The sequence below is a fragment of the Patagioenas fasciata genome, chromosome 24 (assembly GCF_037038585.1).
Source record: "Patagioenas fasciata isolate bPatFas1 chromosome 24, bPatFas1.hap1, whole genome shotgun sequence".
NCBI classification, from domain to species: domain Eukaryota; kingdom Metazoa; phylum Chordata; class Aves; order Columbiformes; family Columbidae; genus Patagioenas; species Patagioenas fasciata.
Window position 1 is genome coordinate 7,557,513 of NC_092543.1, and position 21,073 is coordinate 7,578,585.

At 63.4% G+C, this 21,073-nt stretch overlaps 3 protein-coding genes across 11 annotated transcripts in view; 1 reads left to right on the forward strand and 2 right to left on the reverse strand.

The window, feature by feature from the left end:
- Positions 1-298: 298 nt before the first annotated feature.
- Positions 299-7,225, reverse strand: SIDT2 (SID1 transmembrane family member 2). Of its 6 annotated transcripts, none has more exons than XM_065855715.2 (28): positions 6,670-7,225; positions 6,325-6,446; positions 6,053-6,214; positions 5,918-5,963; positions 5,721-5,822; positions 5,560-5,643; positions 5,325-5,436; positions 5,138-5,203; positions 4,932-5,025; positions 4,769-4,824; positions 4,480-4,491; positions 4,277-4,348; positions 4,125-4,199; positions 3,798-3,860; positions 3,333-3,454; positions 3,181-3,254; positions 3,037-3,103; positions 2,844-2,917; positions 2,630-2,753; positions 2,428-2,545; positions 2,221-2,357; positions 2,034-2,142; positions 1,889-1,965; positions 1,763-1,809; positions 1,427-1,532; positions 1,149-1,259; positions 959-1,072; positions 299-868 (listed from the first exon to the last, which is right to left on the reverse strand). In XM_065855715.2, exons 1-28 carry the CDS (start codon positions 6,883-6,885, stop codon positions 806-808), a joined length of 2,625 nt encoding a protein of 874 aa, XP_065711787.1. In that variant the 5' UTR covers positions 6,886-7,225; the 3' UTR covers positions 299-805. The 6 variants fall into 6 exon arrangements, with proteins under 6 accessions (XP_065711787.1, XP_071654958.1, XP_065711788.1 ...); XM_071798857.1 differs by having other exon boundaries at positions 4,480-4,590; XM_065855716.2 differs by lacking the exon at positions 4,480-4,491.
- A 1,214-nt stretch (positions 7,226-8,439) lies between these two features.
- PAFAH1B2 (platelet activating factor acetylhydrolase 1b catalytic subunit 2) overlaps positions 8,440-21,073 on the reverse strand; it is a 457,510-nt gene continuing 444,876 nt past the window's right edge. The window contains exons 1-6 of one of the 2 annotated variants that reach the window (XM_065855815.2): positions 13,952-14,052; positions 13,191-13,278; positions 12,753-12,842; positions 12,427-12,543; positions 11,782-11,904; positions 8,440-11,395 (exon numbers count right to left, since the gene is read on the reverse strand). In XM_065855815.2, the coding sequence (XP_065711887.1) occupies positions 11,117-11,395; positions 11,782-11,904; positions 12,427-12,543; positions 12,753-12,842; positions 13,191-13,278; positions 13,952-13,980 (726 nt within the window). In that variant the 5' untranslated portion in view covers positions 13,981-14,052 and the 3' untranslated portion in view covers positions 8,440-11,116. Of the gene's footprint in view, positions 11,396-11,781; positions 11,905-12,426; positions 12,544-12,752; positions 12,843-13,190; positions 13,279-13,951; positions 14,053-21,073 lie in introns of those variants that run through there. The other variant, XM_071798866.1, reaches the window with a different exon arrangement.
- SIK3 (SIK family kinase 3) overlaps positions 14,601-21,073 on the forward strand; it is a 51,457-nt gene continuing 44,984 nt past the window's right edge. For 2 of the 3 annotated variants that reach the window (XM_065855812.2, XM_065855814.2), the window contains exon 1: positions 14,602-14,771. The gene's annotated coding sequence lies outside the window, so the exon portion shown is untranslated. Of the gene's footprint in view, positions 14,772-21,073 lie in introns of all 3 variants that reach the window. The other variant, XM_065855811.2, reaches the window with a different exon arrangement.

The window sequence follows — 21,073 nt, forward strand, 5'->3', positions numbered from 1 at the left end:
GCACCCGGCTGGGGAGCCCCGGGGAGCCCCGGCCCCTTTGCTGCCCGTGAAGCGGGACTTCCCCGGGCATCTCTGCCCCCTCCCGGGGCTGCCAGCCCCACAGAACCCCCAGCAGCCCCGAGGAGGCAGCTGCGCTCCCGGTCCCCACCGCACCTTCCCTCTCGCCAGGTCCGGGGGCAGGAGGAGCCGGTGCCGCAGCAGAGCGCGGCTGAGAGCCACGGCACGGCAGAGGCCACCACCCCAGGGACCCCCAGGGCCCCCCGCTCCCTCTGCCCAGGCAGGAGGCGGCAGGCGGGGGCAAAGTGCAGACACTTTAATGCGAGTCCCTTCCCGGCTGGCCCGCGGGGAGCAGGCGGTGGCTTTGCTGGGACACCCTCCGGCGACCCCGCGGGCCCCTGTCACCACCACCCCCCGCGCACCCCCGCCCGCCGGCTCGACTCAGGCACTGAAGAGAGACCCGCACCCTCGGGCTGGGGGGGCCGCGGGGCTGTTGGCACGGAGCTCGCCCGGGCCCCACACCGCGGGCACACGGAGCAGCAGCAGCACCTTTTCCAGTGTCACTTGCCACCGACAACGGGTTCCCGGCGGCTCCCCAGCCCCGTTCTGCGCTACGATGAGCTCGGGGATGGGCACGCAGCACCGGGGAGGGACCCGGCCAGGGGGAGGGGGACGGAGTGGCCGGCGGGACCCCCAGCACGAGCATCCCTCCCCAGGGGCACACGCTGCCCAGCGGGTCCCCCCTTCCTCCCAGGGGCTGCAGCCGGGCGTTTGGCACAGTCCCAGGGCAGCGGGCGGCTGAGGGTTCCTAGAACACGTAGATCTTGTCCCGCTGGACGCAGTCCAGGTCATCGTCCAGTGTCAGCAGCACCTGCGGAGCCAGGGAGGGGGCTGTGGTGAGGGGGGCTGCGGGGAGCGGGCGCTGCGGGGGCTGTGGGGAGCCAGGGCCAGCAGCACCCACCAGGAAGGAGCCGAACATGGCGATGGAGGAGAGGAAGTGCCAGATGTCGTGGTCGTCAAAGAAGTCGAGCAGGATGCAGTCACGGTTGTGCTCCCGGGACTCAGCCGGCGTTTTCTGTCAGGACAGGAGCAGCTGTCACCGCGCTGGTCGGCGGCCACCCCCGCGCCCCCCGCGCCGCCCTCCTGCTCACCTGCCAGGTGCTGAGGCCCTGGAAGAAGAAGAAGAGGGCGAAGCCCCAGACCACCGAGGTGCTGATGATACAGAGCAGGGGGATGAGCTGGATGCGCTCGCCGCTGCGGAGCTGTGGGACAGACCAGGGGCAGCGTGTGGGCAGGGCTGGCAGGGCTGGCAGGGCTGTCCCTGTCCCTGTCCCTGTCCCTGTCCCTGTCCCCGTCCCATCCTTGTCCCTGCCCTCCCCACCGGGCACCCAGCACCCGCACAGCCAGACAGGGGGGTCTCAGCTCGCACCTTCATGATGATGTAGAAGGCGAAGTAGAGGAGCAGGTTGCAGATACCAATGGCCAGCAGGTAGGAAGCGAAGTCATTGGGGCGGACAATGAGGCCGTAGGCAGCGCTGGGGGGGCAGGGACAGGCAGCGGGGTCAGTGCAGCCCGGGGGACGGTCCCCACGCACCCCACTGTCCCCAGACATGCCGGGAGATCAGGCAGCGCATGGGGATGCTGGGGCGGCCGCAGCTGAAGACCTGCCATGCTCAGCCCCCCTGAGGGGGCCGTGCCATGGGGGGGGACAGCAGGGACGGGGCGCTGGGCTGGGGGGCAGCGTGGGGTCCGGCTCTGCACTTACAGCGACCAGTTGATGATGTTCCCCATGACCAGGAGCACCATTCGATCCTGCACAGGGGAGGGTGGCTGTGAGGGGCTGGGGGGGCGCAGCACTGCCCAGGGGGGGCTCCGCAGTACCAGCACTCACCACGTACATGGGCCCGCTGCACTGCCGCACGCAGTCCGTGTACAGCACGTGCAGGATGCGCCGCAGGATGCCCGAGTCTGCTGGGACAGTGGTGGTCATACCAAGGGGCCACCGCGCTGTGCCCCCCAGCGGAGTCCCCACTCACCCAGCTTCCAGCGGCCCATGTAGTAGAGCTGGGTGCTCAGCAGCAGTGTGGCCACGATGTGGATGACGGAGAAGACGATCCAGAAAGCCGTGTTCCCCTTGCCAAAGACCTGCGGGGCGAGCGGGGAGGTGGGCAGTGGGCTGTGGGGGCCGCCAGCCGCCCCCTCCATCGGCACCACCATACTCACCACGCCAACCACCGAGAAGAAGATGACGAGGGCCAGGCAGGCGTAGGCACTGTAGGCGCTGGCGTTGATGTCCGGGTGACGCTTCTGGTAGAGCTTCAGCATGCAGAGCCCCGCGATCATGTACATGAAGGAGGTGTCTGTGGGGGGAGGCGGTGAGTGGGGCAGGGGCAGCCCTGGTGAGCACCAGGGGGGTCGCGGGCCACTCACCGAACTGGAAGTTGGTGTAGTTGGGGCAGACGTGGTAGCAGGCGCTGAGCAGCCCCTCCATCATCAGCGCCGTGCCCATGGCGTAGAACAGCCCGAAGTGCTTGGGGATGCCGCACTCCTGCGGGGGGCAAAGGGGGAAAATGGGGGTCCTGGGCGGCCCTGCTCCCCCTGGGGTGCAGCCCCACGGCTGCTCGTCCCTTACCAGGGCATGGGTGTCATTGCGCATGAGCGCCCGGTTGTAGTTGATCTCCCGCTGGAGGATGATGAGGAGGAAGAGCAAGCCCAGCAGGACGTAGCCCAGGTTGCTGAGGATGTTGTTGAAGGCGCTGTGGGGGGACCGGCCGGGCGGTGGGTGCTGTGGACCCCTCGCCCTCCCCAGGGTGCCCCCAGGTGCCCACCGGCCCCCCCGAACCCACCTGAGGTTCCCCAGCGGGTGGGCACACAGAAAGTTGTAGTAGCAGATGTCCTGGTTGCCGGTGACGTTCACCACCTGCGCACAGGCATGGGGAGAGCAGGAGACGGGGATGTGGGGACACAGGGGACACCTGGGGTGCTGGCATGTCCCCATCACTGCTGGCTCATCCCAGGAGCCCCCTTGCTGCCACTTACCGTCTGGTAGGTGATGACAAGCTGGATGACGGGGAGGGCGTAGAAGACGGCGATGGTGGCGATGTTCCTGGGACAGGCAGGGAGTGTCAGGGGTCCCCAGGGTGGGACACTGCCCTGTGTCCCCCTCCCCACCGCCCCACTCACCAGAAGTAGATCTGGTACTTCTTCCGCAGCACCCGCTTGTCCTTGCGGGCCAGGTCGGCCACGCAGAGGTATTTCTGCAGGAAGGAGAGGCGGGTTTGGGGCTGGCACAGCCGGCGGGAGCAGCCGGGGCCGGGGTGCGGGGAGGGACGCACCTTGGTGCGGATGACGTTCTTGTCGTAGTCGATGTCGGCCAGCGTGTCGTAGTCATCCTCCTCGACGGAGCTGAGCGAGTCCAGGCGCGGCCGCCCGGCCACGTTCTCCAGCGACCGCTCCCCTGCGCCCGAGCCAGGGCGTCAGCAGAGCCCGCGCCCAAGCCCCCCGCCCCACAGGACCCCAATCACCCCAATTAACCGCTCAGCCGCCTCCTCGCCAGCTCCACATAGAGCCCTGCGCTGTCCCTGCCCATGCGTGGACCACCACCCCGAGCCCTTGTCTCCCATTTTCCTGCCTGGTTGGGGACGGTGGGGGTGGCAGGAGGACCATGTCCTGCCCATGGGGGGGCCACCCTGGCTGCGCAGGGGCGGGGGGAAGCAGAGGCGCTCAGCGCTCGGGCACAAGCACGGGGCAGGGCAGATTTTGGCTTGATTGGCCCGTCCCTGCCCGGTAGCGGCATCTACCCATGGCGATGCTGAGCGGCCTTGGCGGGGTGCAGGGCGTGCGCCGCTTGAACTGCTCCTGCCCTTCAGAGGAAAGCCAGAGTCACCACAGCAGAGCCAGCGCCAGCGCCGGGGGGGTCCCGGCGTGTGACCATCCCGGCGGTGCCCGTGGGCACCCCACTGCGCGTGCACGGGGGGCTGGCACCCCAGGGTGCCAGGAGATGGAGGGGACAAAGCCACAATGGTGCTGGCAGTGTGGTGCCATTGGGACAGCCCGGCACTGCCCAGGTTTGCCGGCTCGGTGGGGCTGTGGCTGCGCTGGCCACCGCGCTGCAGGGCACGACTCACCTGCGTAGCCATAGGGAACATCGGCCGAGCCCACGCTGTCCGTGACGCCCTCGGCGCTGCTGGACGAGCCGTTCCCTGCAAGGACGGGCAGGCAGGGTGGGCACGGCTGCCCGCCCAGGGCCGGGGCGCCAGGGATGGGATGTGGCACTCACCGAAGGAGCCGTAGCCATAGCTGTCATAGGGAGAGTGGCCCAGGAAGGTGTCAGGGATGCTGCGCGCGTGCCCTGCAAGACAGGAGGGTCCCCTCGTCCCACAGCACCCCCAGCTCGGGGCCGCACGGTCGCTTGGCACAGAGCAGCGCCCGCGCCCCGGCCCCGGGATCACAGCCAGGGACAGAGCAGACACCGACACCTACCCAGGAGAGATGCTGGGAGTCCCGGGAAAGGCGTGGAGAGAGAGACAGAGCTGGTGAGACGGCCAAGCCCTGGCGCACCCCAGAGCGGCGACACCGAGCCCCGGGGTGTCCCTGTCCCCCGACAGCGGGGTTTGTCCCCAGGGAGCTGGGCACAAGTGGGGCTCAGGGGGACAGTGAGGAACTCCCACAGAACTGAGGGCTTTGCCATGGGCTTGAGAGGGCAAAAATGACCCGGAATCCCCCAGAGAGAGCCCCCGAGTGCCGCTGTCCACGGCTGCCGCCCGCTCACCCGTGTCCAGGCTGGGCGAGTCCATGGCTGCCAGGAGCCCCTTCCTCTTCTTGTGCCTGTGAGGGAAGCGGCTGTGAGCAGCGTGAGGGATGGGACGGGACGGCACTGATGGCTCAGCGCCCACAGGGGACAGGCCGGCCGGTGCTGACACCCAGGCACCCACCGGCAGCTCTCCCAGCAGGCGATGACCAGCGTGAGGACGTAGAAGGAGAGGAAGATGCCGAGGCAGAAGAGCATGCTGCTCACGTAGGCGTCCGCTGCGCAGAGCCAGAACAAGGCCTCAGGGGGGTGGCAGCCCCAGGGACCTGCCACAGGGTCCCCTGCACAGCCAGGCGCCCCCCAGCCCCCAGTGGCCCCTCCCAGGCTTACAGGTTATGGCGGGTGACACCATCACCTCCAGCATCTTCTGCCGGTTGTGCTGATCCACGGGTTCATCTGCAAGGAGGCGGGGGGGTCAGCCCTCTATGGGTGCCACTCCTCACCCCGTCCCCAGCACACAGCCCGCGGTGGCAGGGTCACGCATGGGCGGGTGCATCCCCCGGCCCCCTGGGCATACCTGGAGAGGCATTTTTGGCAAGGGGGTAGTAGGGCAGAGGCCCCCCGCACGCCTCATCCTCTGTCTTCACCACCACCACCACGTAGAAGCTGTTGCTGGGGAAATCCTTCTTCTGGAGCGCCCATCCAGACCGGAGAGAGACGGGGGTGAGCGCAGCCTAGCCAGGGGTCTCGGCAGCGGCACAACCCCGTGGCACAGACCCACGGCATGGCCCCGCGGCACAGCCCGCGCCCACCTGCACCGTGATGGCCGCCTTCTTCGTCATGGTCTGGTACATCCCGATGAAGGCCACGTTGTTGTCCAAGTCATAGACAGGGCACTGCGGGAACAAGGGGACGTCAGCCCCACCATGCACCATGGGCTCCCCGGGCAGGAGACCCCGCCACCCAAACCTACCAGGATGTCCTGGATGGAGATGACGGAGCACGGGAAGGCCATGGCCGACGTCACCTTCACAATCACCGAGTCCACTCCCTCGGGGAACTCATACTTGAAATACTGGAGGGAAAGGCCCATCAGTGCCGTGGTGGCCGTGCTGTCCTCCCCGGGCTGTCCCCGGGTGCAGACCCTGTCCCATGCCGGCCCCTGCTCACCTGCGGCTGCGCGGCCGTGGCGTTGAAGCTGAACCTTTCGTCCGTCCTGCAGAGAGCACAGGGAAGGCCGTGAGGTGAGGGCAGCCCCATGGGCAGCGGGCAGGGCTGGGGGCCGGGGCGCGGGGCGACCCTCACCGCAGCACAAAGTTCTCCACACGGGTGACCCGCAGCTGGTAGGAGGCATTTTGGGACAGCGTGGAGACGTCCACGTAGAAGTGCTGGGTCTCCACCTCCGCCTTGGTCTGGGGCTGGCACAGCGTGCGGCTCACCTCCTGGTACGCGTACTTGCGCTGGTACCTGGGCGGGCAGAGCTGCTCTGTGCCCGCTGCCCCCGGGACCCCTGCCCGCCGCTCCCGCAGCTCGGCCGCGCAGGGGCAGCAGCCACCACCGGTACCACTGGTACTCACAGACCCCGGAGGATGAGCGGCACCTGGAAGGAGACCACCGCCTCCTTCTGCCGCACCACGAAGAGCACGGGCAGGTCCTTGTGGTCAGAGAGGACGTTGACGGACACACGCACCCCCTCCGTCTGTGGGACAGCGGGAAGACAGGCGTTGGCCGAGCAGGACCCGCTGCCGCGGGCTCATCCCCAGCGCCTGGACTTTGCTCAGCCCTCGTGGCGGAGGACGCGTGTCACTGCACGGTGACACTGTTCCCTCCACGCACCCCAAAGTCCTTGCTCCTGGAGACCCGGGGAGGGGGACCTCACAGGGACGCATGCACCGGCCGCTCTGGCCGCCCCGCCGGCTCACCCTGTTCCTCCGGACGCTGTGGTTGAAGGCGTAGATGTTGAGCAGGTCGGCGTCCACCCAGTCGGTGTAGGTGGTGTTGAAGAGAGCTTCCTTCTCCCTCACCTGCCGGTCCCCCCGGGGCAGGGGCAGGGGCAGGGACAGGGACAGTGCCAGCGACAGGGCGGGCGGCAGGGCCAGCAGCGCCCAGGCCAGCGCGGCCGCCCCGCTGCCCGGCATCCCGCCAGCATCCCCGGCCGCGCCCGCCGCTCGCTCCGCGCCGGCCAAGGTCCGCTGGGCGGGACGGGCAGACGGGCGGACGGACGGACGGACGGGGCGCTCAGCCGGGGCGCGCCCGGGCTGCCCGCCCCATGGCAGCCGTGGTGCCGCCGGTGCCGCTCCCGCTGCCGCTGATCGCGCCGCCGGGCGGGCGAGCGCTGCGGGGCCGGTGGCCGCGGGCGGTACCGGTGCTGCCGCCGCCGCCTGGGGCCGGATCCCGGTGTCCGGTGTCGCTACTTTCGATGTCCCCGGTCCGCAGGTGGCTGTAAACACGGACCGGCGGTGACGTCACGCCCGTCACACGTTAGAGGGCCAGCCCGGGGAAGTGACGCGGCGGCGGGCGGGGACCGGGAGGCCCCTGCCCAGGGGAACCGGCCCTGGGCTGGTCCAGCCCGGCCCGGGAGCCCTGCTACGTGGGGACCGGCCCCGGGGACAGCCCGGAGCGGGAGCCCCTGCCCCACCGGGGCCCCCCAGGGGAAGCTCCGTCTCCCAGGGGAGCCCCTGCCCGATTCAGGACCCCGTGAGGGGAGCCCCTGCTTTCCCTTTCCATTTCCCTTCTCCCATCCGCATTTCTGCGCGGGGCCCCCGCAGCCTCCCCCCGTCTCGCAGCGCCCTTCATTGCCAGGGGCTGAAGTAATTGGAAGGAACTGGAAGTTTCTCCAGGACTTGGTTCATTGGGGTGCAGTCATGATGCTGCATGGCATTTCAGGGTCCATCTCCAAAAACAGCCCCAGCTGGCAACCAGCCTCCCGCTGGCAGTCCTTGGTCCGAGGGCTTTATGGCCTTTACATCACACTTGGTGTGTCTGTGATTGGGTTTGGGGTTTAAATGCTGCGCCAAAACCCCACATTATAGAAAGCCATTTTCTGGGCTTGAACTGGCACCCAAACCTCTGCCCCCCGCTTTCCCCAGCTCTCTGCGGGACAAACATACGGAGACAGGAGCGCTGCTGCTATTGTGCACTTTATTTCTACAGGTCCTCTGAGCGAGGAGCCCGAAGCTCTTCTCAGCCTGCACATGGCTTGCAGGCTGCAGGCGGTGACGCTGACAGCAGATGGGACGACTTGCTGGGGGACAGACGGACGCCCATGCGGGAGCTGGAAGCAGAACTGCGCCTGGAACGCACGGATCGCCCGCCGGGCCGGCTGTGAGCGGGACCGTGTGCTGATGTGCATTCCCCGTTCGGGTCAAATCACCGAGCAAGCAGCCACCTCTATGCCGCGGTCCTGCCGAGGGCCGCAGCCCCGCTCCCTCCACCCGCAGCACCGAGCTGGCAGCACTGGGAACAGGACTGACCTCTGTGCTGAAAGGAGGGGAAAAGCGAGCAGACCCCCGACAGAGAGGGGCAGGAACAGAACTACACGAGGAGGGGGATGCGGCTGAGCGCGGCTGCCAACACCCCCGAGGGAACGCACCGGCGCGGGTGGCTCCAGAAACAAAACACAGAGTCACAGAGAGCGGGAGGGCAGGGGGGACGCGGCGCCTGGGCGCACACACACACACGCTGCAACACGGTGGGTGAAACACTGACATTTATATCGAAACACGCACTAACAGAGCGAGCTCTACCAGCCGATGCATTTTTGCCAAAGCAGGATGACATTTGTGTGTCCCGGGCAGCGCGCAGGCCGGGTGGGCAGCGCAGGGAGGCTGCCCCTCGTGCAGCTTTCCTGCGGTCACCTCCTGTCCCCAGCAAGTGACAAGCCTCTTGCTGTCCTTTCACATCGTTTGGTTTGCTTTCCTCTGTGCTGCACCAGAGTGAAGCTGGCAGGGAGCTGTGAAATGCAGGCGGGTTGTGGAGCAGGGGAGCAGCCCTGAGCGGTGACACAGCTCCGGCTGGCCCAGCCCCAAGGGAGATCGCTCACCCAGACCTCACCAACGCTTTTCTCCACGTCTTGCAGCCAGGCGCTTGGTTTTTGGTACTCGGTCAGCGCCGCGTTGTGAGCGGGACAGGCTCCTACCAGCGACAGAGCCGAAGCGTGAGCAGAGGGGAACCCGTCCCCACTGTCCCTCTGCAGCGCTGGGGACAGTTTTGAGAGCAGAAAAGGGCTGTGAGCACCAAACCGAGCACCGAACCAAGCGCCAAACTGAGCGCCGAGGGTGGCTGCTGGCTTGGAAACCCGCCAAACCTCCCATGCTGCTCGGAGTGGCCTTTGTGCAGCAAACCCCGGCTGCGCGGGGCCGAGCTGGGACATCAGAGCTTCCACCGCACAGCGCGTTCCTGGTGAGCATCTCTGGAGCCAGGTGCTGTGGGGAGGGAAGCAGGGATGCAGAGATTTACCAGCACACCAGCCTACAAACCTGCCAGGCCCACAGGGAGCAGGAAGGGTGTGTTGGGGCGGGAAGTCCTTTCCCTGGGAATGCTCCACTGCAGCGTGTTTTTAACATTCGATTTTCCACTCTCCCTTGCCCCAAGCTGTCCAGCATCGGATCGGATGCGTGAGCAACGCTCCCTTTACAGCTGCCCCGCAGCTCCACAGCCAAGCGAGCTGCGGGCGGGACCGTGCTCCCTGCTCTACCGCGGCACTCCAGAGCCTCCCACGTCCTTCATCTGTGTGTGGATCACGTACACGGGACACAAAACACACACTACGCATGCAAGCCAGGCAGAAATCTGCTATGATCACATCTACGGGAAGGGGGATGCAGCGGGGACAGGGCACGGACTGCGCGAAACACCAGCACCCTTTGTTCCAGAAAGGACAGACACTATGTACAGCACCCCGGACCACAGCGCCGCGAGAATCCGGACACCTCAGCACCCTCCAGAACTCGGGATGTCGCTAACAGGCCGCCCGTTCCCCTCCGATTTACCTGCCGGGACCTGCCGCGGTGCCACCGAGCTCCCACTCTGGCAGGTAAGCCAAGAGGAACAGACTTCGCTTAAAAGTGTTTTATTTGCAAGCACAGTCACCATCTAGGGCTCTGCCTTTCAGATCCAAACGGGTTTCTTTCTGAAAAAGAGAGCCTGGTACTTCTAAACGAACGGCTGCTCTCATATCATCGTTACTAGACTCCAACCAGCCCTCAGAACAAAACACCAAACCAAAATCCCCCTAGTCACAGCCCGCCCCTCCGGCTCCGCTGCCGACAGCCGGGGAGCACAGGAAAAGCTGCGCCATGATTTCACTTTCTACTGTAAGAGGCTGGAGCTGCTCAAATAAAATGTTTATACAAGTAAAAGAGAAGCGATAAAGAAATATACAGCTTGGAATCTGTAAAGCTTCAGACTGATGTAGGCCTTGCACACAGGGGCTATTCATACGGCTTCCTTTAGAAAACAAGGATGTAACAGTCATATTTAAAAAAACAAATAAACCGAAGCAGAAGAGGGAACAGCTCTGCACAGAGCCCCCGGTACCCGGAGGGGACACGCGGCCGCTCCAGAGCAGCGAAGGCGTCACTGCCTTGTGCAGCGTTCACCGGATCGTTAAAATCCTAACCGGAGCAACTGTTAAAAGCCAGCGACACAACACACAGAGAGGAGCAGAGAACAGGCCAGGCAGCAGCACCGCACCGAGACCGCCCTGGGACGCTACGTGGGAGGGACGGTGAAGAAAGCAGGAGAACAAGCACCTGGGAGTGTCACACGAGTCGGCTTGACCGTTTGGTTCTTTACATTTCTGAACTCCAGTTTCATGCTGCTTCAGAAAGGAGTGAGAAAGGAAGAGGAATCACTTAAAACCCCCCAGAAACAGAAAAAACAAAACCGGAAGAACAAACAAAACAAAACAAAAACTTTAAAAGGTGGGACCGAGTTTGGAAAAATGCATCCGTTCTGGCTTTTGCAAGTGGAATGTGATTCATGTTGACAGGCTAATACACAGAGCACAACCCCCAGCCGGGACCGGCGCCTGGAGCCGTGCGGGGCTGGCGGGGGCGGCTACGGGCTTCTAGACAACCACGGAGCAACGAGGGGGCACAGGGTGACAGTCCTGTTCTCGCTTTAAATGAGGAATGGTTTAAAAGTAAAACTCTTCTTCAGCTAGTTTCCTCCTGCAATAAAACCAACCAAGCCCGCCCCCGCAGGTGCAAGACCAGTTAAACGTGAGCCTTCCCCCTCAAAACACTAGGTACGAACATCCGGCAACATTCTACAATGGAAAGTGCTTTAAGAAAGAAGGATTCTGTAGTGCCAGTGACAGAACTGATCGGATGGGCTGGATGCTGCTGCTCCCGCGGGCGCGGCGGCTCAGGCCAGGGCAGCTCGCTTCTCCTCGGGGGTCTCCTCCAGCAGCTGCATGATCAGTTCGTGGAGCGGTTTGCAGATCTTGGCGTAGCCCCCTCCCGTCAGGTGCAGGAAATCGAACATGTCGTGGTACGAGATGGTGCCGTCGGAGTGCACGAAGCCGGCGTCCACGTCCAGCAGCTGCACGTTGGGCAGTTTGGGGAGCGAGGCTTTGAGCAGGTGGTTCACCTTGGCGTTCTTCTGCCGCAGCGGGTTGGGCTTCTCTCCACGAGGTAGCAAGCCCTGGCACAAGAAGGAGGCAAAAAAGAGCTTCAGGTGACTTTGCTGGTCTAACAATGGTGCCTCTCAGCTTCTCAGATGGCGGCGACAAGACGAACTCATCCTGTGAATCAGGCTTTGTCCAGTCAGACCCAATTTGAAATGCAGCCGAAAGAGCCAGATGAGCCACCAGCACAACTGGTGCAGACCTCCTCGCTTTTCCTTTTTCTGGTTGTTTTTCCCTTAACATATCGGTTTTGCTCTTTCAGCAGCAACCTGAATGCCACCGCCCGGCTTCCCAACAGACAGATAAGCGACCGCCCTCCCCCGAACGACCCGTCCCTCCCTGGCTCGCAGAGAACACGGGGCTCCCTGAGCAGCTTGTTTTCCCGGCACTCCCAGGGACGTACCAGCACAATCACTTTGGCCTGTGGCTGCTGGGTGTTTATCAGGCGCACAATAGCCTCGATTCCACCTGCTACTTCTTCTGCTGTGTTTCCGTGATTATTTGTTCCAACCCAAACAACGATGACCTACAGGGAGAAAAAATATTTGTGGCTTTTTCAGGATGAGCTGCAGTAGCGTTGCCGACCCTGAAAACCCTGTACAAACGTCATCTGCGGCCAGCGAGCTGCAGGAAGAGCCGGGCTTACGGCTAAACCCAGACTGGAAGAGGCCTTCAGCTGCCAGTAATGCTCATCTCTGAACAGCATCTTACGAGCTTCTGTGCTGGCCCCCAGTACGGATGGAGAACTGGGGCTGCTGCAGCTTTTCGGCCAGCCTGGGGAAGTCTGAGCCCAGCCTGGGGAGGCCTGAGCCCAGCCTGGTGCTGAGCCTCCAGCCACACACCCGCAGGAGCCAACGCTCGCCACACAGGGTAACGTATATCTATACAGTACAGTGTGAGCACCTCAGGGGCAGGGACAACCGGACAGCTCCGCTTTCTACTTTCAAAAGACTGTAAGTTGTCGAGCTCACTCAGCTCTGCACCACTTGGGCACTTGAGTCTCTTTTAAGTCAGCACAAGGCTGCCTGGTTTGCTTTTCTGCTTATACCTTCGGTTTGATGTTCTCCAGTTCTCCATTCTTCAGCCTCCATAGAACGTGTCCTGTGGTGTCTCCATCGATCCCAAAATTCAAGGCGTGAAGCGGTGAGAAGAGCTCTCGCCAGATCTGCAATCAGAAATCAAGTCGCTGTTTCAGAGCAGTGTCCTGACCGTGCAAGAAAGATCCTACACAGACAAGTGAGGTCTTCAAGGACAACAAAGGAAAAGGCCCAAAAATCAGAAGGGGAGAAACAGGCAGTACTACACACGACCATCAGTTACTGGATTAAAGAACCAGCCCGACGGCTCTGCCCGCCCCCTGCTCTCCTGCCGTACCTCGTACTGCTGCAGCAGCTGCACCATGGAGTCACCCACGAACAGCACGTCGGGCTCCTTGTCTTTGCAGTCCGAGACAAACCTGTTGTGCTGTGAAAGGCAAGCAGCGAGGTGAGCGCGACAGCCCTCGCGGTCCCTCTGCTGGGACAGACAGGGACGTGCGTGGGGGAGCTTTGTGCTGTGTTTAACAAAGGGGCTGGCAGCTGCTCCTGGCTGCCGTGCCAACCGGAGCGTTCTCTGAGATGGTTTCCGAGGGCAGTTCCCACGGTGCAGATTTCTGCCTCGTTTCAGCGTGACAAGGCAGCCACGGGCAGATAACCCGACAGCTTTGGGGCAGCAGAGCCGCTGGGAACGGGCAGCCTGGGCAGACAGGAGCCATGCGGCTCCATGCTGACAGCTCCCAGCACAGAAACCGGCCCGCGCGCCCCCCAGCCTCACCTGCGACATCCACCTCCCGTCCCCCTGCACGTCCTCGGCGGCGTGGGGAACCGCGGCGGGGTTGGAGTCTCCCTGGCTCATCCTGTTCCTGCGGAAACAACGTTCCAGAGAAGCTGCTTTCAGCACCGGGGAAAGGCTGTGGAGGGACCCGCGCGCTGCCCGGCGCTCACAGCGGCAACGCGCGCCTGCTCCGGTGTGTGCCGGCTCCCGCCGCACAACTGATCGCGTGTTATGCCCGCAGGATGGCCAGACCGGCTGTGCAGGGGTCCTGCGGCCGCCCGGGGATGCCAAATGACAGACACTCGGAGCGGCTCCTTCCGGGGATGCCGCCCCTCGGCCGCGCCGGGCTGTGCTGACACGGCGATCGGCGCCCGCAGGCGGGGGATCAGCCGCTATTAGCGCAGCGAGATCCGCTCACGGCTCCTGAGCCCCGCGGGCCGGGATTATCCGGCTGCAGGGACCGCGCAGCCTCGATCCGCGGGATCGGAGCGGGCAGAAGGCGGGGTGGGGGACCGGCACAGCTGCCGGGACTGCGGTGACAGCCGCGCCCTTCCCCCGCCCCGCCGGAAGCGGCGGCTGCACCGGGGCGGCGACCAGGGCGGGGCCGCGCTCATAAGCACCAGCTGCTCCGGGCCTGCCGCTTCGCGCGGGTCCCGCCGCCCGTCCCGCGGGGCCCTGCAGCAGCTTCCCCCGAGGGGCAGCGGCGCGGGCAGCGCGGGTCCCGCTCTGGCGGTGTCCGCACCCCCGGCCCGCGCACTCACGGCGGCTGCGGTTCCCCCCGCGACTCCATGGCGGGCACCTCCCTCCCTCGGCCCGGCTCCCACCGCGCCTGCGCCGCCTCAGCTTCCGCTTCCGGCGCCGCCGCCCACCAACCGCTGCTCGCCCTCCGCGCCGCATCCGGCCGCGCTGCCGGAAGTCCCGCCCAGCGCAACGACCGCGATGGCCCCTAGGCGGCGCTCGGCAGCGGTGAGTTCGCGATGACGTCATTCTCCCGCCCGTGACGTCATTCTCCCGCCCGGGAGGCGAGGTGAGGCGCACCGGGGCCTGCCCTGTGGGGGGGCCCTGTCCCGCCCTCCGCAAACCTCGGGGGAGGGTCCGGGGTGGGCGGCTCCCGGAAAGACGTCAGGAACAAGGCGTGACGTCACCGCGCCGGTGACCGGAGCACCGGGGGGTTCAGCGGCGCCCGGGCCGGGTGTTCCCGGCGGTTTCGCGCCTCCCTCCCGCCGCGCGGGGGCGCCCTCTCCGGCCCGCCCCCCCGGCACGCGCGGGTGCGTCACGGCGGCGCTGGCGTCACGGCCCCGCCTCCCGGTTGCCATGGCAGCCGCCCGCCCCCCCCCGCTGAGCTCACGCGGTGCCGCAGCCCCGCGGGGGGGGTTCGCTCCTCGCGACAAGATGGCGGCGGCGGCTGCAGCGGCGGCGAGCGGAGCGGCGCCCCCCCCGGCCCCGCGCCTGCCCCCGGCCCCGCCGCCCCCGCGCCCGCCCGGGCCCGCGCGCATCGGCTACTACGAGATCGAGCGCACCATCGGCAAGGGCAACTTCGCCGTCGTCAAGCTGGCCACGCACCTGGTGACCCGCGCCAAGGTGAGGGCCGGCCCGCGGGCCCGTTCCCCCGCCGCGGCCCGGCCGGGCTGGGAGCGACCCCGCCCGCCGCGCCGGGCCGGCTCCGAGCCCGCCTGGGAACGGGCCGGGCCCGCCGGGCTGCCCGCGGCCTGCGGGGCTGCAGCCGGGCCGGAGCCGCGGGGGTGAGCGGGGCAGCGCCGGGCGGTGTCAGTGGGGCCGGGCCCGCAGCCTCCGCAGCCCTCCTGCCGGGTCCCGCGGTGCCCGGCTGTGTGTGCGCCCCCGGCTCTGGCGGGGGCAGCCGGGCCTCGGTGAGCGGGAGCCGTGTGCCGGGAGGCAGCGCCGCCAGCCCGCGGGAGCAGCGCTCCGCATGGGCCTGGAGCTCTGCGGGGCGGAGCGCGGGGCCCGACCGGGCTGGGAGCGGCTCCGGGGTCCCCGGAACGGGCTGCACCCCGGGGTAGGGCCGCGGCTGCTCCCGGCCCCGGAGCGCGGCGGCATCGCTGTGACAGCGGCCGTGGGGTCTGCGCTGCCCGGTCCGTGTCACGGCGTGTGCCGGGCTGGTGGCCCCGCGCTGTCCCGGGAGCGGCTGAGCCCGGGGCAGCGGTGGCAGCAGAACCGCGGCCGGGCCGTGAGGAACCCCCGCTGGCCCAGGCTGCCATGGTGCCGCACGGGGGACCAGGAAAGAGCTTTGGGTGTCTTGTGTCAAGAGTGACATTATATGGCAACAGTGGTACAAATGCCCGGTTCCTTTGGTTTGTGGGAACTCCGGCATTTTGCCCGTGGAACTAAGACAGTCAGTTTCAGGGGCTATTTCCAAATCCTGCCCTTGTCCCCTCCTCAGAACCGGGTCACTTTGGGTGCTGATGGCAGTTTCGGTGCCTTCCAGTGCTGGCCGCTGCGTTGTGCTGGCTTTGGCCGCTGTTGTCCCCATTCTGAAGCTGAACTTTGCTGACAGAAGCAGGGCTGAGAAGTTCAGATGCTTCACGTGCAGGAGGCTGATCCTCTTGAGCAGACATCAGTCGCTCCTGTAGCTTCGAGTTGCGTTCCTGTTTTCAGCCTCCCTTGTTGAGTCGAGGTTTCTTTTGAGCAGTGCTGACTCCAAAGTTTGCTAAAGCGGAATCTCTTTTGTATGGGAATAGTTGGTTTTTCTGAAGAAGGGCAAAACACACACAGATTTTGTCTGGAAATCCTGTTCAACATTGGTGGGGCTGAGACTGGATTCTACGCGTTGTTTCGCAGTCATGGAAGAGGATGCCAAGACTGAAAGACTCACGCTTTGCCGAGTAGCGCTCTCCCCTCATTTCCAGTGCTGTGCAGTGAGTGAGGGTGTTTTGCTGGCTTTGGGCAGCTCTTTCCTGGCAGGATGTGATCCCTCGGAGCTCCGCGTGCTCGTACCTGTGCTGGCGCAGCCGCCGCCTGCTCGCGGTGCCGGCCAGGGGAGCGCGGCGCCGGGGCTCCACCTGGGAGCTTTCTTACTGCCGAGCTCAGGTTCCTGTCCAAACCCGAGCCCACGAGGAGCAGTGTGAGCAGATGGGTGACTGTGGCTTGTGAACCCTGTGCCTTGTTGTTTCGGTGCTTCTCCTTTGCTGACTCTGGGACGGCGCAGGGAAGGGGAGGGGAGCTCTGGTTCCAGCTCTGGGACTCGGGAGGTGCTGATGTCAAAAGCCTTGGAAAGGGCGAATCTGTAGGGAAAGGTTTTTTTGAATGGCAATACAAAACAATGCTACTGGAGGCTTGTTTTCATCAGGGTAATTTTTAAAAGTTTGACTTATGGAAACGAATTAGAAGCAAGTAAAGCTGTGGCAAAACAACCCTGTTTAGTGATGTGAAGGAGCCATTTGGTCCCGAAGCACAGGCAGGCAACCCGTGCGGCGGGGCTGTGTTCCCGGAGGAGCTGTGGAGGAGCGGGCAGCCTTCAAACACAACCCTGTCCCCGCGCACACCTGAGCCCCGGCGCGTCCCCTGCCACAACGGCTGTGCTGCCATCGCCGCCCCTCCTCGGGAGCCGCGCTCGGCCGAGGGCTCGGAACACGTTCCAGCACCAGCATCCGTGTAAGCTTTGAAATCCATTGTACCCTGGCTTTTGAGACCTTTTCCAGAAAGCGTGGTTATTAACTACGAAGGCTTGTGTTCTTTGCTGCTTTGCAGTCTATCGATGAGGTATTGGAGTCTGTTTTCCATTTGTATGGACATTTCCCAGGTCAAGCAGGCTTTGACATAACATCTGAAGATAACAGCTTGAGCATTCCTGCCTTGCATCCCCTTTTCCCTAAAAAAAGAAAAAGCAGAGAGTGTCTCGGTGCCTGTTCTGGGGCTGAAGGAGTGGGGTTTGCTGGCTGTGTGGAAGTGGAGGGCTGTGTTTATTTGCAGAGGAGAGCGTGTGCTGTGTGCCTGGCACATATTGCTGACACAGAACGCTGCCCTTCACATGGAACTGAATTTCACGAGGTGAATGTGGGTCAGCGGTGTTGGGGACGCTAACGAAGGGGAATGTTAATCACCCTAAAGGGCAGGAGGCCTGTATTCATGATTATCTGTGCTGGAACTGATGAAATAGAGCAGTTGGCAAATTCTGTATGGACCGAGCCAGCAGTTCACGTGCAGTCCCTGGTCATGCAGAGCTGGAATCTGCTCTGTGACGTGTTCTGATGGCTGGAGGGGAACTGGGGCTGCTCCTTTGACTGGGGTAACTGGGCACCTGTGGGTGTCTTGCTGCATCTCTCCCCTCGCCTTTCTCTTCTCGTCTTCCCCCAGAAACCCTTGCTTGTTTCTGTTCTACAAATCTTCCAAGTGACCTACTGAATGGATTGTTTTCCACACAATTTGCATTTATAAGTCATCCCAGTGACTTCATTAGAATTCCAGCTCTGTTTGGTCACTGGAGTTGGTTTTTAATGCCTTGTTTTTTCCTGACTGCAGATGTTAAACTTTCCTTATCCCGTGAGTTTGAACCATTGCGCTGCATGAATTGAGCATTTCGTTGGTAGATGAGTCCGTGCTGCTGATAGTTGTGGATGGCTAATTCATCTGCTCTGCTGCTCACATGGCTGTGTGCTCATTGCTCGTGTGCAGCACAGGAGTTGTATTTTAGCTCTCATTTGGAGGGGACATTTAGTAAAAAGCCTAAAAGCTAGGAACGGACTTTGGCTAAGCATGGTTGCCACAGTGGGGATGAGAGGGAATATTTCTTAAACCTCAGAGAGGCATGAACTGTATCAACTGCAGGCGGAAGTACCGACATTATACGTTTCATTACATCTTCCTTGCTGTAGGAGACAACGTGCGATTACCGAGAGATGAATGCAAGAGCGTGATTAAATTTGAGAGCAGGCTGCTTCTGGTTGACGTAGCGTCAGGGCCAGGCGAGCCGGCTGGCCATGGAGGCTCCTGCCGGGCAGGAACGGGCGCTGGGGCTCCTCTGGCCCCGCAGCCCCTCTGGGCAGGGCCACTGCGCTGGAACAGCTGAGGGAATGGGGACCTGCTGCTCAGCTGTGGAGCTCTCAGTTCATTGGGGCTGGGCTGGGTCCATCTGTTGTATTTCCTCCACCTGGCTGCCTCCCGGTGTCCGTCCCTCCCCGGTGTTTGTGGTGCCGGAGCTGTGGGGCTGCTTGGCAGCACGGAGAACACCGCGCAGCAGGGGCTGGCACCTTTGGGCAGGGACAGAAATGGCCCCTGCGAGGAGGAGAAGCCATTGCTGACAGGAGTGGGAAGAGGAGCACGTGTGACAGCGGCGGGGATCACTGTCTCTTGGCTTGGCAGGTGTCTCACAAAGGTTTGGTGGATGCTTTGGAGGCCTAATTAGCGTTTCTAGAGCCCGTGTTCTCATCTGTGTTTGAAGGAGGAATCGTGTTAGAAGGAAATAAGGAAATGGCAGCGTGTTGCTGGGAGACTGGGCTCCTCGGGTATCGGGTGTTTTCACAGAGAAGCAGCAGCTAAACTCCTTTTCCCCCGTCGTTATCAGCCTCGAGCAATTGCAGTGGGAATCCGCTGGCCCCAGAAGCTCAGCCTTCTCAGGGTGATTGTACGACCGTGCGCTTCCCCCCGGAAATAACGCGTTCAGAACCTGCTCTGGTGCTGCCAGCGGAGTGGAAGTCACAGCTTGTCGTGGAAGTTTTCCCCATCTGAAGAGGTTCTGGTGTGAACTGTGACTTCTCTTGTGAGTGTGATGAGCGCTGTCGTCTGTTGGTCCTGCCATTGTCTGTCAGTCCCACCGTGGTCCGCACGGCGCCGCCTTCAGCTGCGTGTACCCGCGCGAGGGTTAAACCGACTCAAGTGTCTCCCTTCGGAGCTTGCTCAGGTTTGAGTGGAGCAATTTGGAAGCCCTCTAGTTAAGCCATTGTACTCGTTATTACAGACAGGGCCTTTCTGCTGATCCCAGTCCAGGGGTTTCATATGCTACAGTAATACTTAAATGAAGAAACCGCTGAAGGCTGATTCATTATTAGTCATTATGTCTCTTTTTCTAATAACTGGCCCCAAGTTCTCCATAGCTGAGGCTAAACCTCACCCTCTCTGTTAAGTGGCCATCAAAGGGGTTCCATCAAAAGGGAATTATGTGGCTTCAGCCAAGTTTCAAAGTAGTCGAATCACACTAACCCACACAAACAAACTCCCACACCCAGTGGAACTGACACGTCGTGCTTAAAAATAGCCCCACGCTCGCCCACGTGTGCGGGGGGAGCCGAGCTGCGCTCGGGCAGGGACGGGCCGGAGATCCCGGGCGGCCCGAGAACCTCCCGCACAACGGAGCAGGGCCCGGTGCACACTCGGTGTTCGCCTTTCCTTGCTAACTGGTTGTAAATCAGGCAGCGGGTGTAACGCTGCCCTGTAGTACCCAGCTCAGCGGCTCATTCTCCTGCTCTTTCTCTTGGACGTGTAACAGTCCCTGGGTTGTGCTTCGCCCAGTCACGTTCTCATCGCAGGCCGTGGGTTTGTTCGGCTGTCTTCTCATTCCGTGCGTTCCAGCAGTTTGACCCCTTCAGCGAGGTCAGCGAGAAAAGGCTCAAGCAGCACGGCCATCGTCAGTGACGCAGAAGAGCTGTCCCTGCTCTGTCCCCAGCAGCGCTCAGCACAGCTCTCCCTGCTCCCAGGGATGCTGCCGCGGTGCTGCTGCGCGCGAGTTGTCTTCATCATTGGGCGGGATATTAAAAGCTTTATGGTTTACAGTTACAGGCGTTGCTCTGGCCGGAGGAGCATCGAAATTGATACGGCAATTACTGCCGGGCTCGTCACGGGTTGTGACTCTCACATGCTCGGTGAGACAGAAGTGGCGGTGGCTGGAGGAATGCCACCGGCTGGCGGGGACACGGTGCTGGGCTGCGGGGACACCGTGCTGGGCTGGCTGTCCTGTGCCACCGGCTGGCGGGGTCACGGTGCTGGGCTGCGGGGACACCGTGCTGGGCTGGCTGTCCTGTGCCACCGGCTGGTGGGGACACCGTGCTGGGCTGGCTGTCCTGTGCCTCCGGCTGGTGGGGACACCGTGCTGGGCTGCGGGGACACCGTGCTGGGCTGGCTGTCCTGTGCCACTGGCGGTGGGGACACCGTGCTGGGCTGCGGGGACACCGTGCTGGGCTGGCTGTCCTGTGCCACCGGCTGGTGGGGACACGGTGCTGGGCTGCGGGGACACCGTGCTGGGCTGCGGGGACACCGTGCTGGGCTGGCTGTCCTGTGCCACTGGTGGTGGGGACACAGTGCTGGGCTGCGGGGACGCAGAGAGCAAGTAACCAAGGTGCAGCTGGGGTATCAGTTCTGCACAGCACCGGTGTTTAAAGTACAACCGTAGAAGTGCTACGACAGCAAGAATATTTTTTAAAATTTCCTTTTTCCTCTTGTGTTTGATTGTGTCCTGAAGGCTGGAACTGCACCTGAAGTAGCGTTTTTCTGTTTCTAACATTGCATTTTACCACTCAGCTTTACCTTTTCTGCTCTTTGGGCTCCTAGCGTTAGAACTGACCTGCTGTAGGTCCCGGTCTCTCCCCAGCCGTGGGTTGCAGTCCCGTTTGATGGATGCACACACACACGCTCGCTGAAGGCCGCTCCCTGGGCAGCGCTGCCGTGTGCCGTGCCCGGAGCAGCCCGGCGTGGGACGCGTCCCGCTGCGCCCAGCACGGTGACCAGCGCTGGTGTCTCGGCCCTCCGGGAAGCGCCTCTTCCTGCCCGATTTGCATCCCGAGCCCTAAGTCAGCAGCTCGGGGTTCGCGTGGTGCCCCGGCTTGTTCGCGTGAGTCACCGTTCACACCGTCGCCAGCGCCAACGTGCTTGTCCAAACACGAGGAGCGCGGCGGGGGCACCCGAGCAGGCTCTTGTAAAGCCAGTATCGTGGCTCT

Bases quoted from the DNA above. Each gene is read 5' to 3' on its own strand.
- SIDT2 (XM_071798857.1), bottom strand. From the start codon at position 6,885: ATGCCGGGCAGCGGGGCGGCCGCGCTGGCCTGGGCGCTGCTGGCCCTG. The intron at 5,026-5,137 runs GTAAGCCTGGGA...GGCTCTGCGCAG, and splicing joins GGTGTCACCCGCCATAACCT to CGGACGCCTACGTGAGCAGC. The intron at 2,546-2,629 runs GTAAGGGACGAG...TGCCCCCCGCAG, and splicing joins GCAATGACACCCATGCCCTG to GAGTGCGGCATCCCCAAGCA.